The sequence below is a fragment of the Anomaloglossus baeobatrachus genome, chromosome 5 (assembly GCF_048569485.1).
Source record: "Anomaloglossus baeobatrachus isolate aAnoBae1 chromosome 5, aAnoBae1.hap1, whole genome shotgun sequence".
Classification (NCBI taxonomy): domain Eukaryota; kingdom Metazoa; phylum Chordata; class Amphibia; order Anura; family Aromobatidae; genus Anomaloglossus; species Anomaloglossus baeobatrachus.
Window position 1 is genome coordinate 566,765,453 of NC_134357.1, and position 14,952 is coordinate 566,780,404.

At 42.6% G+C, this 14,952-nt stretch overlaps 2 protein-coding genes across 2 annotated transcripts in view; both read right to left on the minus strand.

Moving 5' to 3' along the window:
* The window catches only part of LOC142313041 (gastrula zinc finger protein XlCGF66.1-like), a 236,184-nt gene that overhangs the window by 195,537 nt on the left and 25,695 nt on the right, over window positions 1–14,952 (minus strand). The window lies entirely within an intron of this gene.
* Window positions 1–14,952, minus strand: part of LOC142313042 (uncharacterized) — a 173,179-nt gene that overhangs the window by 80,754 nt on the left and 77,473 nt on the right. The window contains exons 7-13 of the mRNA XM_075352028.1: window positions 12,760–12,811; window positions 11,289–11,396; window positions 10,982–11,161; window positions 10,777–10,900; window positions 10,596–10,693; window positions 10,308–10,398; window positions 8,265–9,433 (exon numbers count right to left, since the gene is read on the minus strand). Of these exons, the coding sequence (XP_075208143.1) occupies window positions 8,265–9,433; window positions 10,308–10,398; window positions 10,596–10,693; window positions 10,777–10,900; window positions 10,982–11,161; window positions 11,289–11,396; window positions 12,760–12,811 (1,822 nt within the window). The remainder of the gene's footprint in view (window positions 1–8,264; window positions 9,434–10,307; window positions 10,399–10,595; window positions 10,694–10,776; window positions 10,901–10,981; window positions 11,162–11,288; window positions 11,397–12,759; window positions 12,812–14,952) is intronic.

Consider the following 14,952-nt stretch of genomic DNA (forward strand, 5'->3'; position numbering starts at 1 on the left):
CCTCCTTTTGCAAAAATAACAGCCTCTAGTCGCTTCCTGTAGCTCTTAATGAGCTCTTGGATCCTGGGTGATGGTATATTTGACCATTTCTGTTTACAAAACAATTCCAGTTCAGTTAAGTTTGATGGTCGCCGAGCATGAACAGCACGCTTCAAATCATCCCACAGATGTTCAATGATATTCAGGTCTGGGGACTGGGATGGCCATTCCAGAACATTGTATTTGTTCCTCTGCATGAATGCCTGAGTAGATTTGGAGCGGTGTTTTGGATCATTGTCTTGCTGAAATATCCATCCCCTGCGTAACTCCAACTTCGTCACTGATTCTTGCACATTATTGTCAAGAATCTGCTGATACTGAGTTGAATCCATGCGACCCTCAACTTTAACAAGATTCCCGGTGCCGGCATTGGCCACACAGCCCCAAAGCATGATGGAACCTCCACCAAATTTTACTGTGGGTAGCAAGTGCTTTTCTTGGAATGCCGTGTTTTTTTGCCTCCATGCATAACGCCTTTTTGTATGACCAAACAACTCAATCTTTGTTTCATCAGTCAACAGGAACTTCTTCCAAAATGTAACTGGCTTGTCTAAATGTGCTTTTGCATACCTCTGGCGACTCTGTTTGTGGCGTGCTTGCAGAAATGGCTTTTTTCGCATCACTCTCCCATACAGCTTCTCCTTGTGCAACGTGCGCTGTATTGTTGACCAATGCACATTGACACCATCTGTAGCAAGATGATGCTGCAGGTCTTTGGAGGTGGTCTGTGGATTGTCCTTGACTGTTCTCACCATTCTTCTTCTCTGCCTTTCTGATATTTTTCTTGGCCTGCCACTTCTGCGCTTAACAAGAACTGTACCTGTGTTATTCCATTTCCTTACTATGTTCCTCACAGTGGAAACTGACAGTTTAAATCTCTGAGACAACTTTTTGTATCCTTCCCCTGAACAACTATGTTGAATAATCTTTGTTTTCAGATAATTTGAGAGTTGTTTTGAGGAGCCCATGATGCTACTCTTCATAGGAGATTCAATAGGAGAACAACTTGCAAGTGGCCTCCTTAAATACCTTTTCTCATGATTAGATACACCTGCCTATGAAGTTCAAAGCTCAATGAGGTTACAAATCCAATTTAGTCCTTTATTAAGTCAGTAAAAAGTAGTTACGAGTGTTCAAATCAAGAAATTGATAAGGGTGCCCATACTTTTGCATCGTTCAAATTTTGTTTAAATGCGGATTGCACATTTTCTGTTAGTACACTAAACCTCATTTCAATCCAGAAATATTACTCAGTCCATCAGTTATTAGATATATGAAACTGAAATAGCTGTTGCAAAAACCCAAATTGTTATAAAGAAAAAAGGTTAACATTAATAGGGGTGCCCAAACTTTTTCATATGACTGTATTTTAGCAGCTGCTCTCTTAATTCCATGAATTTGTCTGTCAGAAACCTTCCTCATTATGCCTTGTAAAAACCCATCTGTGCTTTGTTTCAGCCACAAATATCTTCACAGTATGATAACCATCACAGTATGATAACCATAGTAAGGCATTGCATTATTTGAAACTTTGTCAGCAAAAAGATCATTTTTTTTCCCATATTGCTTGAAACTTGTGCTCTTCTTAATAATGTGGAACATATTCTTAAGTAGTTTACCTTTAATTAGGCTCACCTGGCAAACTCATTATCACAGGTGTTTGAGATTGATTTCAGTGATCAAAAGACCCTAAAGCTGGGTTCACACTAAACGACAGCAACAACGACGTCGCTGTTACGTCACCATTTTCTGTGACATAGCAGCGACCTTGTAAGTCGCTGTTATGATCGCTGCTTAGCTGTCAAACACAGCAGCCGAAGCAGCAATCATAACGACACGCGTCGCTGTGCTGCAACATGTGCAGAGAGCAGGGAGCCGCGCACACTGAGCGCTGGCTCCCTGCTCTCCTAGCTACAGTACACATTGGGTTAATTACACGATGTGTACTGCAGCTACATGTGCAGAGAGCAGGGAGCCGCGCACACTGCTTAGCGCTGGCTCCTTGCTCTCCTAGCTACAGTACACATCGGGTTAATTACCCGATGTGTACTGCAGCTACATGTGCAGAGAGCAGGAGCCGGCGCTGGCAGCGTGAGAGCGGCGGAGGCTGGTAACGAAGGTAAATATCGGGTAACCACCTTGGTTACCCGATGTTTACCTTGGTTACAGCTTACCGCAGCTGCCAGATGCCGGCTCCTGCTCCCTGCTCGCTGCATTTCGTCGCTCTCTCGCTATCACACACAGCGATCTGTGCGTCACAGCGGGAGAGCGACGACCAAAAAATGAAGCTGGACATTCAGCAACAAGCGGCGACCTCACAGCAGGGGCCAGCCCGTTGCTGGATGTCACACACAGCGACAGCGACGGGACGTCGCTGCAACGTCACAGAAAATGGTGACGTAGCAGCGACGTCGTTGTCGTTGTCGCTGTGTGTGACACCACCTTAAGACACTAGACCATCCATGAGTTTATTTGAAAAACAACAAATTACAGCTTTATGACACTTAAATCCAATTTGCATAATAATTTGGAACTTGGTGAATTGATTAGTGAGTGTTAGTCACATTGAGGGCATCTAAACCATAATCGTGATTATATCAAACAAATCAGCTAACTTCTCAATATTATGTGCACTATGTGGTATCGTATCCAACTGATATGGCCAACTGTAATCGTACCAGAGTATAACTACCTTGTCCGTTCACTTGTAACTATATGTAGTATAGATGAGCAGATCAGGAAAATTTTGAATTTACATGTTTTTTTTGCAAATTTAATGTCCCTTTGGGGGTCTCTCAAATCCAAAAGCTTCGACCTAGCAGGCGAGGTCCGGGAATTCAAGAGCAGCAAACGAGATGAAGACGTGATGAGGACCGGATGAGTGACGGTAATGACCTGAGGGGCCGGAAAGGTAAGCAGTACATTGAGTAAAATATTTTGTTTTTTACATTTTGATGGGCATTTATGGTACAAAAAAATAGTGCCCAGTAACCATAATTTTTCTTTTTCTGCATGAAAGCAAAATACAAAACAGCCACATTTTTGTGAATGCAGATTTTTGCTAAATTTGAGAACTCAATTAATTGAAATGTATTTGCTCAACTCTAATATATATGCATTATGGCCATGCACCATATAAACTTTGAGTGTGAGCTCAAAATAGGAAAATCTGTGATTAACCATTTACTACGGTTCCACGAGTCTCACTTCATCTTTAAAAATCTACCATGGTCTCAATTAATTTATTTCTCATGGGACTATAATAAATATATAGCTTACATGTGACAACTCAGCGTTTGACCACTTGTGTGTGTGTGTGGGGGGGTGAACTGTTCTTAATTAGGCCAGCTGTATGGTTCCTTTGTTTGTTAAACCAAGAAAAGTTAGCCATTATCTCATGAGACTGATCGGAGGCCTATTGTCTGTAAATGTGGATTGCCTCAGCCCTTTGACTAAATAGTTCAGAGGAAAATTATGTAATCGGATTGAACTTGCGACCAATGAAATAGCAACCATCTCCACCAATCCTGGAAAACAACTGAAGGGTATAAAAGGGCCTTGGTTCTGTCACCAGAGAGATATTCTACATGACCTCAGCCGAGGAGCTACGGTTTCTGCTGTGGAGGATCACAGAACTGCTTCAAGATTCATTTTACAGGATTTCAACCCTAAAGCCACGGTTCCAGCTGAAGGTTAACAGAATTGCTTGACTGCTCAACACTGAGAACACAAATTCGTTTGGCGATCCTAGGTTGGGACAACTCAGTCAGCTGGCTTCATATCATGCTGTGCTCAGTCAGCTTCCCAAGCTTGCCGCTATCTCTTCTCAGTAGTTGCCTGAGAAAAGCGGGGTACTGCAGGCCTGGGATAGTTGGACCTTGAAGCCGCGAAGATTTTAATCCCAGGGGGCCAGTAGAAGGGTGAGACTATCACTTGTATCATCTCGTGTTTTGCTGGGAATGTAAAATATGTTTTTGGAAGTTGGTGAACCAATAAAGTCAGTACCAGTATGTGAATCCCTCACCCTATGTTGTCTGAATAGTATTTTGCCCACGGGGAAGAAGTGCGAACATTCAGTGGAATGAGCCCTGATCCGTGAGGTCTTTCTGAAGACAGCCAGGCCAGCGGACGAGTGCATCCACTGACCCTTGTGTCTCCATAATATATATCTGTCAACCTTCACGATCAGTCAAGTCACAAGATAGCAAATCTGTCTCATTTTGGTTCATAATGGCCACTTATGGTTGCACAAGTGATTTCATCTCCCTCCTGGAAGGTATCTCCCCACTCCCCTAACTCATTGTTTATCACCGAATGAAGAAAACCATGAACATTTTGGCCACCACCAGATACCCAATTTGTTAGTTAGTTTTCTAGAGTATTTGGCAGTGGCCTGGTTTCAGAACTGTGCATTTTTAATAGAAAGGTTAGGGATGTGAGAAAGGCAACCTCGTACTTAGTAGCCCTTATGGCAGAACACTTTTGGTGTGGGCCTGAGAGAATATTTTCTAAACAATGTGAAGAAACTAAAGAGTGAGGGGTCCCTGAGTCTTTTGGAAGCATTTTTTCCCATATCACAATCAACATTCATAAACATTCAAATCACGTAAAGGGAACCAATCACCAGGATTTTTGTATGTAACCTAAAGCCAGTGTTATACTGGCACTATCAAGCGAATTCTCTACATACCATTAGTGGTCAGCTACGATGTATAGGTTTTGAAATCCAAGAAAGTAAAAATTATAAAATAGGCAGCTTCTTGAGTGACAACAGCTGAGGATCAGATAATAGCAGGGGGGGTATTCATACTTATACTAATTCTATCAGGGGGATGGAGATAAGTATTATACAATTGATTTAACTTTTCACTAGCATGACCTGTGTGAGATCATACCCATATGAGCAAAAGGGGCGGGTCTCAGCCAACAAAGCTGATACCAGGAAGCAACAATTTGCTGAGGCCCCGCCCCTTCCGGTCACATGGGTATGACCTCACCACAGGTGAAAAGTTAAATCGATTGTATAATACTTATGCTAATTCTAACAGGGGGAGGGGATAAATATGAATACCCACCCATATATTAGCTGATCCTCAGCTGCCGATTTTATAAACTTTACTTTCTTGGATTTCAAAACCTATACTTCCGAGCTGACCACTAAAGGTATGTATAGAATCAGCCTGATAGCGCCAGTATAGCACTGGCTTTAGGTTACATACAAAAATCCTGGTGATTGGCTCCCTTTAAAGAAGGGAAAGTTGCGGAATTCTGGGAATCACAGGATGGATAACTATCTGCAAATAATGAGAAAATGGAAACAAAATTTTCAAAATATCTTGATTTTGATAGTTTTTGATAATAAGCACCACACACAGAACTCCCCGCACTTACATCATTGGCTGCTACAAATAAGGTTATAAAGGATTGTCTGTGGAATATTCTGCCAAGCTGAATGCACTTTGGCAAACCGTCAAAATCCACTGCTGGCAGCTTCTTTTGCAATTGTGGACCAACTGTGTCAGAGATGAGCATGATGGAAGACAAGTCTGGAGACACTGCAGGCCATGGTAGCACGTTTAAGCCACACATGCTGCTCACAATAGTATGAGCAACATGCAGCCTAATATTGTTGTGTTGTAACAAAGCTCTTGGGATACTTTAAAGCAATGGTTTTACCACAAAGTTAAGGTAATGCAAAGTTGTTAGTGCACCTGGAATGAGGAATAGAGAGGACTACATCTGGAATATGTAGTGCATTTCTCAGCACCAGATCACCAGTTCATAGACTGCCATGGAACTAGGAAAAAAAGCACACAGAAGATCAACAAAACCAATAAAGGGCAAAGAAACAATGAAGAGGTGACATGATTAACTTGTACAAGTACCGTATTTTTCAGATTACAAATGCACTTTTCCTCCCAAAAATTTGGGAGGAAAATGAGGGGTGTGTCTTAAAATCCAAATATAGCTTTACCTGGGGGTCCTGTCTATGTGGCTGGGTGCCTGTGTGCAAGCGGCCGGGTACCTGTGCTTGCGTGTGGGTGGCAGCCGGGTACCTGTGGCTGCGTGCGGGTGGCAGCCGGGTACCTGCGTGAGGGCGGCAGCCGGGTGGCCTGTTGGTGCCGGGTGCCTCTCTGTGCTGGTGGGCGGGCAGCCTGCTGGCTGCCACTCTGTGCGTGCGGGCGGCTGTGCAGCAGGTTACCCAATGTGTCCACGGTCCCCGTTTCAAATGATGGCGCCGGGAGCGGGCGCGTTCGCAGATGGAGCTCTTGGATGAGAGCTCCATCTGCGCACGCACTGCTTCGGGAGTCAGCGCGTGCGCAGATAGAGCCCTTGGATGAGAGCTCCATCTGCGCATGCGCCTCTCCAGGCTCCATCATTTGAACCGGGACCGCGGTCACTGGGACTCTCACCGCACTGGCCTGCTGCACCACTCACCGTGATCTCATTGAATAGGGTGTTTTCCCTTGGACACCAGCACTATTTGGGTCTGTAGTGTGCTATTTATCATCCGGATCCCCTCTTTGAATCAGCCATTAGGCTACAGAGGGTTTTCCTGAACCACCATTGTAGTTTACTATTGGCCTCCTGAGGAACCCACTTCTGGGAGAAACGCGTTGAGGCTTGAAATTACTATTTTATTCATATCAATGAGATAAGTTTTTGAATTTTCCTCCCTACTGTCCACCTGCCACACCAATTTATTTGTTGCACTTATCTTAGGCACTGCACCTTTTTTTTCCGGCAGCGACTTCAGGGGCAGCAGGGAAAGTCGTCGTGGAGTGGGGGCGCCATATCGCATTTTTAGGGTGCCAACCCCCGCTGTAAGGCAGTGCACAGATAGGTGCAGCTATTGAGGGCTAGCAATCTATCCTGTGCACTTTTAGTAATCACGGTGTGGTTTTAAGTGGTTTAATAAAGTATTTAAGTTTTATAGGGACAGTCTATGTGCACCACTCACCCACAGCTGCCAATGCCGCCATCACTACTGACCCGCCGCACATACCACCACGGACGCCGCCACTGACCCGTCGCACCTGCAAGCACAACCTCTGCCTCCTGTGACCCCACTTCACCACCACTGCTGCCCTCTTCCGATAAGACAACACCGGACGGACCCCATTTTTATTTTTTTTACCTTTTTTTATGTCTAAATTTGGGGTGCGTCTTATAATCCGGTGCGTCTTATAAAGCGAAAAATACGGTACATAAAAAGGCCATACAAATATGGTAAAAAGCGTTTACATGTAATATTCACCATTAAAGGGGTATTCCAATCTCCAAGATCCAGTAGTAGGTGTAAGGGCTAAGCCACACGGCGAGAAAATCGGTGCGAGTGGAGTGCGATAAAACATCGCATTCCCCTCGGACCAATTCTAGCCTGTGTGTCAGCACACATGGGCGATTATTTTCTCAGCCCTAATCGGACTGAGAAAACAATCGCAGCATGCTGCGATTGTAAGCTGAGTCTCTTTCTCTCGCACCCATTCAAGTGAATGGGGCGAGAGAAAAATCGCACTGCACTCGCGGTACATCGGTGTACTGCTAGTGCAGTGCGAGAATGGCAATACCCGGCTACACAGGAGAGAGGGAGAGAAATCCCTCCCTCCTCTCCTGAGTGCCGGCCCGCCCCCCGCAGCTGAGGTCTGCTCGCACGAACGGACCTCAGTTGCAAGGACACAGGCATGACACTCGGCTCTGCTGTACTGCCAGCACGAGCCGAGTCTCATGCAAGTGGATCGCAGTAGTGCCCGTGTGGCCCCAGCCTAATAATAATAATTTTAATTATGACTTTACGTATACAACTTCTCATCATTCAATCCAGCCTAAATTGAATTTTAGGAAATTCACTCATTTCTATTTCCTTATTATCCTTTAGTGCAGAAAATTAATATTTCTTTTTCTCGTAAACGATTGAGTTTATTTTTTTCTTGCACAATTTCAGAATCAAATGATAAAGAAAATTGCTACTCCCTTGTTTGAATTCTCTGATGTTGAAGAAGAGGTGATTTCTGAGTTAGATATTTACCACTTTTGGAACATGATAATGGATTCCACCCTAAATGACGTTTCTGATGTGTAACAAGATTTGATTTTGATGTAAAACATTTCCCACATTCTGAAAATGAAAATAGGTTTTTTCTTTTGTGACTTCTTTGATGTCTAACAAATGTTGATTCAACCATAAAACATTTCCCTCATTATAAACCTGGGAATGGCTTCTATCTATGAATTCTCTGATGTGTAAGAAGATGCGATTTACGATTAAAACATTTCCCACACTCTAAACAAGAATATGGTTTTTCCCCTGTGTGAATTCTTTGATGAGAATGAAGATATGATTTACTATTAAAACTTTTCCCACATTCTAAACAAGAAAATGGTTTCTCCCCTGTGTGAATCATTTGATGTGTAAGAAAATATGATTTACGGTTAAAACATTTTCCACATTCTGGACATGAAAATGGTTTCTCCCCTGTGTGAATTCTCAGATGTCTAGCTAGGTGGCATTTCTCTGAAAAACGTTTTCCACATTCTGAACATGAAAATGGCTTTTCCCCTGTGTGAATTCTCTGATGTGTAAGAAGATATGGTTTAAGATTAAAACATTTTCCACATTCTGAACAAGAAAATGGTTTCTCCCCTGTGTGAATTCTTTGATGTGTAAGAAGATTTGATTTAAAATTAAAACATTTTCCACATTCTGAACAAGAAAATGGTTTCTCCCCTGTGTGAATCATTTGATGTGTAAGAAGATATGATTTAAGATTAAAACATTTTCCACATTCTGAACAAGAATATGGCTTCTCCCCTGTATGAATTCTCACATGTTTAAGTAAATCTGTTTTAAACCTAAAACATTTCCCACATTCTGAACATGAAAATGGCTTTTCTTCTATATGAATTTGTTTATGCTTTAGAACATGTGATTTTCGGGAAAAATATTTTCCACATTCAGAACATGAAAATGGCTTCTCCCCAGAGTGTGTTTTCTGATGTCTAACAAGATCTGATTTAATGCTAAAACATTTCCCACATTCTGAACATGAAAATGGCTTCTCCCCTGTGTGAGTTCTCTGATGTATAGCTAAGGCTGATTTACACTTGAAAATTTTCTGACATTCTGAACATGAAAATGGTTTCTCCCCTATATAAGCTTCAGGATGTTCAGCATCCCTTTTGTTAATTTTCTTTTGCTTATCAGTCTGTGGTGAATCATTGGATAAGATAGGATGTTGAAAAGGATCAGATGATAGATCTTTACTGTGAATGACTGAAAATACATCTGGGATAAGGGCATGCTCGTCATAAGATGAATCCGGTGTGGTATCACAATCATCTGCTTTAAAATCTGAAAACATCAGATGTGCTTCTGAGCTTGTGGTACAGTCATCTGCCAGGAATGAAATTAATTTTATTATTTTTCAATAGCAACGTCTGGTACTGATAGTATTAATCATAATACATTATATTACATTTCTGTGTACATATGTAACATATATTTCTGTATAGTCCAACTATGACATCACTTAAGGGGTTGTACGTGACTTATTTTTTCCTTATGAGGCTAAGCACTAATCAGCAGGTAGTTGCCTATTCGGCCCTGCGACGATCTCTACCGACTCACAGCAGTCACAGACTACTCCTGTTGGCAATTCTCCTGCTTCCTGTGACAGACGCTCAACAGAGCAGTTCTTTCTCCTGCTCTTCGACAAAGCGTCACTGCCAACGTCATGTTGACAGCCGGTTCTCTGCAGTTAGGCAGCTAGCTAGAATGGAGGGCCCTAGTCAATTACACCGTAAAACTGAAACACTTTCTACAAGACATGTCCCACCAGATGTAACCAATATGTATGTGCCTCTGTTGGAAAGAGAAGACGTCATATACCTGATACTAATTGTATATAAAGGTTCTTTGAGGATACTTAGTAAAGTCTTCAAAATATGGACTAAATCCTTCCTTTTCTATTACACAACTATAGAGCTGTTGGAGCATCTAATAGGGGCAGCTTAGGAAAGAAATGCCAACTGAGGTTAAAACTCCATACACAGTGGAGGAACCTGTGTCTCTGGTGTCTAGGGTTTAAGTAAACACCTCAACATGTGTAACCCTTGAATTTACATGTCAAATCTGTTTGTGAACGTCATGTAATAAACTGTGAAAAACTATAAAAAATAAATAAATAAATAAAAAATGAAACATAAATACAGAAGCCATTATCTCAGAAGAATCTGTAACGTCTCTGCATTTAGTAGTCACTACTCACCTGGATAGTCATATGTAGAAATTTCCACTTTAAACCATTCATCATCGCTCATATATGTCTCTGTAGTATTAATATAGGTCAGATCTTCACCCTGAAACAAATATTGCAAAAGTCACAAACAGGTGGAGAAGTCACATCTATAATCAGCTCTAATCCTGCCATCTCCACCGCTCTCATTACACAAGTATAACACATATAATACTGGAGGATAAAACAAGACTGAGCACAAGACCTTCACAACCATCTACACATCATAGGGAGATTTCATGGCACCTTCTCTCCATCTACCTGATGATCCTGAGGAACATCAGGATCTTCTTGTTTACAGTCCTGTGGGAGAAGAAGACGGGGACATCTCTCTGGTGTTGTCCTCTTACTGGATAGACCTGGAGGAGACACATACAGGGACTGAATTCATTCCTTACATACAGATAATTAGAGGCCGTGTGTATTTAGTCCTGTCTATTACCTGGTGATGTGAGGGGCCGGGGAACCTCCATCATGACGTTCTTGTACAGATCTTTGTGTCCTTCTAAATACTCCCACTCCTCCATGGAGAAATAGACGGTGACGTCCTGACACCTTATAGGAACCTGACATATACAATGATACCGTCACCCCCGATCCCTTCATAGCGTTACTGTATAATGTCCCAGCATTCCCAGCAGTGTCACCTCTCCAGTCAGCAGCTCAATCATCTTGTAGGTGAGTTCTAGGATCTTCTGGTCATTGATGTCCTCATGTATCGGGGGGTGAGGTGGAGGCCCAGTGATTGGGCTCTGGGGTCTTCCCCATCCCTCAGACAGAGGGGCCTGACAGCGATCACTAGAGGTCTTCTTCACTACGGTGTAATCCTGGTTATGGAGAGACAGTAAAAAATCTCACTACAGACATTTCCAGAGTCCTCACCTCTTCAGTTCTGTCCATCTGTTATTCCCATAGAGAAGAATGATGTAATGTGACGTCATCAGATTCTCTCACCTCTCCAGTAAGCCGGAAGAGGATCTCTAGGGTGAGGTGTAATATCCTCTCCGCCAACTTGTCCCTGTTGTCCATATCCAGCCTTGAGGGGTCAATCAGGAGAATTCTCTTATATAAAAATCTCCACTGAGAGGATCAGATATCGTAGGGACCTGAATAAGAAGACAATGAGCTGATGTAACATCATAAAGAATCCAGTGCAATAATACATTTGCTGGTAGTAGAGAGCTACGGCTGTATAACTATTGGGACAGGCATAAATTAGTAAAGATGAGTGACTCTTAAGCAATTTAAAATTTACTAGCTTCCATGCTGCTTTCCTAAAAATTCAAAGTGGGGCAAATCACAAGTCCTGCAAAGCCTCCAACTGACCTTAAAAGACCACTATCACAGATTGACTTCTCATAGGACTGTTTTCAATCACTTCCAAGTTCTTTAATGCAAATAGTCATAGTAAAATGTCCACAACATCAATAATTATGGGTAAACTTATGAAAACCAACACACTATTTAATAATACACTGCACTGACAGACTTTATATGATTTGTAAATTGTAAAAATGGTCCAAAAATTATCTCTTTCTACAGAAGAAGCCATGTCTTTTTAACCCTTTCACCCCCAGGCAATTTTCCATTATCAGTTTTGTTTTTTATCTCCCCTACTTCCGAGAGCCGTAACTTTTTTATTTTTCCGTCAATCTTGCCATAGGAGGGCTTGTTTTTCACGGGACGAGTTGTACTGTTGAATGAAACCATTAGTTTTACAATATAGTGTACTGAAAAACGGGAAAAAATTGCAAGTGCGTGAAATTTCAAAAAAAGTTTTTGGGGTCTTTTATTCACAGTTTTCCCTATAATGGTAAAACTGATGTATCAGTGTGATGCCTCATGTTGGTACGAGTTCGTAGATATCAAACATGTATACTTTTATCTATGAAAGGGGTGAAAAAAAAAATAATCAGAATTTTGAAGAAAAAAAAAAAAGTAGCGCCATTGGCGCCATTTTCTAAGACCCGTAGCGTTCTCATTTTTCGGTGTCTGGCGCTCAGTGATGATCTTATTTTTTTCGTCTTAAGCTCAAATGTTTAATTATCCCATTTTTGTGCAGATGCTATGTTTTGATTGCCTGTTATTGCATTTTAAAAAACTTTTTTATGGCAACCAAAAAAAACGTAATCTTGGTAATTTGAATTTTTTTTCTTGCCATGTACTGTATAAACTAATACATTTTATATTTTTTTTTTAGTAAATAATTTTTATTGAATTTAAAGGCATAGTAAACAAGATATTCCATATAATACATGCAAGAGAATAATAATAATGATGTTGAAACTTATCTAAATATTCAGAAATATTCATTCAGAAAATGCTATATCAAAAGAATACTCTCACAAGAATGTGACATAGTCTGTTAAGAAAATAAAGCAGATAAGATATACCAACTTAAAGTAGACCTTGCCTAAGATCTTACTATGGAATATAATCTTATAGAAACATTATGTATATCAATATTAAATGTAAGACTAATTGTGAATCAGAAAAAAAGAGATAAAGAAGAAAAAGATAGAAAAGAATAAGAGAGAGGGGTATGAGAAGATGAAGGGGTAGATATGGGTAGATAGGGTGCCTAAAGAGCTCCCTCGCAGAGACAGACGTACCTATTTGCATGTTGCGAACATTAGCTACATATCAAAACCTGTAGGGGGAAAGACCCAGGCAAAACCCCCCTATCTGAGCCAAGATGCACAACCCGAGGCCTCTCAGAAAAGAGTCCAAGAAAACCAAGTGCTAGCATATTTATCCCATTTGTCACTATCGTCCACCATTAGGGATTCCATACGTTCTAGTCTATTCATCTCCTGTAAAAACCCCCTCACAGAGGGGACTGTAGTTATCCTCCAATGTCTTGGGATAATTATACGAGCGGCGATGAGAAAGAAACGCAGGACACCCCCTTTGGCCACAGAGGGACCCAGGAAGTAAGGACAACAAGGCTATTTGAGGTGTGGGGGCCACCCGAATACCCGTCACATGGAAGTATATTTCAAAAATTGAATCCCAGAATGTCCTTACTACAGAGCAATCCCACCATATGTGTTTCATAGTACCAAATTCGATTCCGCACCTCAAACAGGTTTCCGGTACTGTGGGGAAGATTCTATGCAATAAGTCAGGGCATCTATACCATCGTGTAAGAATTTTGAAACTCTTCTCTTGTGCGCTACAAGAAATGGACATTTTATGAGAAAGTTTAAATATTTTGAGACAGTCCTGCTCCGACAACGTGATCTGGAGTTCTCTTTGCCAAGTCTCTATATATGATGGAGTACCTCTATACTGGGCTGCACATAAGAGGTTGTATATCGATGCAATGGCATGTTTCGGTGCCACAGTAAGTGAGATTAGGGTCTCAAAATATGTAGGTGGGGATGATAGAGCATTTCCCGGGAATGTTTTTTGGAGGAATGTGGTCAATTGAGTATATTCTAACCAGGATAGTCTCCTCTCCGGGCAGGTCCCCTGCAGGGCCCCAAAAGATGCTGTTCCAGATAGTCTATTGGCAACCTGTCCCAGTGTAACTCCTTCCGAGGAGTTCCAACACAAGAAGGAAGATCTCTCCATCGCAGGGGGAAGTCTAAGTTATTAAAAAGTAAACTCATACGCCCCGGTCTGTGTGATAAGTTTAAAGTCTCCAGATGTCTGTCCCAAAAAAGCATGAGTGCCTGAGTCAAAGGTTGAAACCCCGAAATTGCCGGTCTATGCTGTAGGGGGGGCCCATAGGAGCTGCGCTAACGGGAATTGGGAAAGAAGGGTCTCAACACCCACCCATTGTTTTTTAAGATCATTAAATCTCCAATCCAAGACCCTCGCAAGGAGGGCACTCTGGTAGTACTTTTCAAAATCAGGTATGCCAGCGCCTCCTCTGGTTTAGGCCTCACCATTGTGGAGTATCTAATCCGAGGTCTCCCAGTCCCCCAGACAAACCTGCTACATGCTCTTTGTAGTTGTCGGAAATACTGTCTGGCAACCTTTATCGGGACTGTTTGGAATAGATAGAGGAACCTCGGGAGTACCGTATTTTTCGGACCATAAGACGCACTTTTTTCCCCCCAAATGTTGGGGGAAAGTTGGGGGTGCGTCTTATGGTCTGACTATAGGGCTGCGGCCGGGAATGAGGGTGCTGCGGTGGAGCGGGCCATCGGGGGCACAAGCAGGCTGCAGCAGCCTGCCGTGACCATGTGGGCCCGCTCATTTCATATGCACGCCCATCCTCCAGCTCATCTCTCAGCACTGAAGCCGTCACTGACAGGTGGGCGGGATGATGGGTGGGGGGTGCGCGCATAATTAACAGCCGGCCGTGATCACCCCTGGCAACTACAGCCTGGAGTGATCATGTGCGGCTGTACTCACTGCCCCCCGCGCATCATCATCAGCGCGGGGTGCAGTGAATAAGTACGGCATACTCACCGGACACCCGTGCAGCGAGCGATCTCCTCCAGTCTGCCAGCCAGCTGATCTGTGTAGAAAGCAGTGAGCACAGCGATGACGTCATCGCGCTGTGCGCCGCTAGTCACGCAGGTCATCTGACCGGCAGACTGGAGGAGATCGCGTGCTGCACGGAAGTTACCGGTGATGGCTCCACGCTGGTAAGCGGTACTGCTAC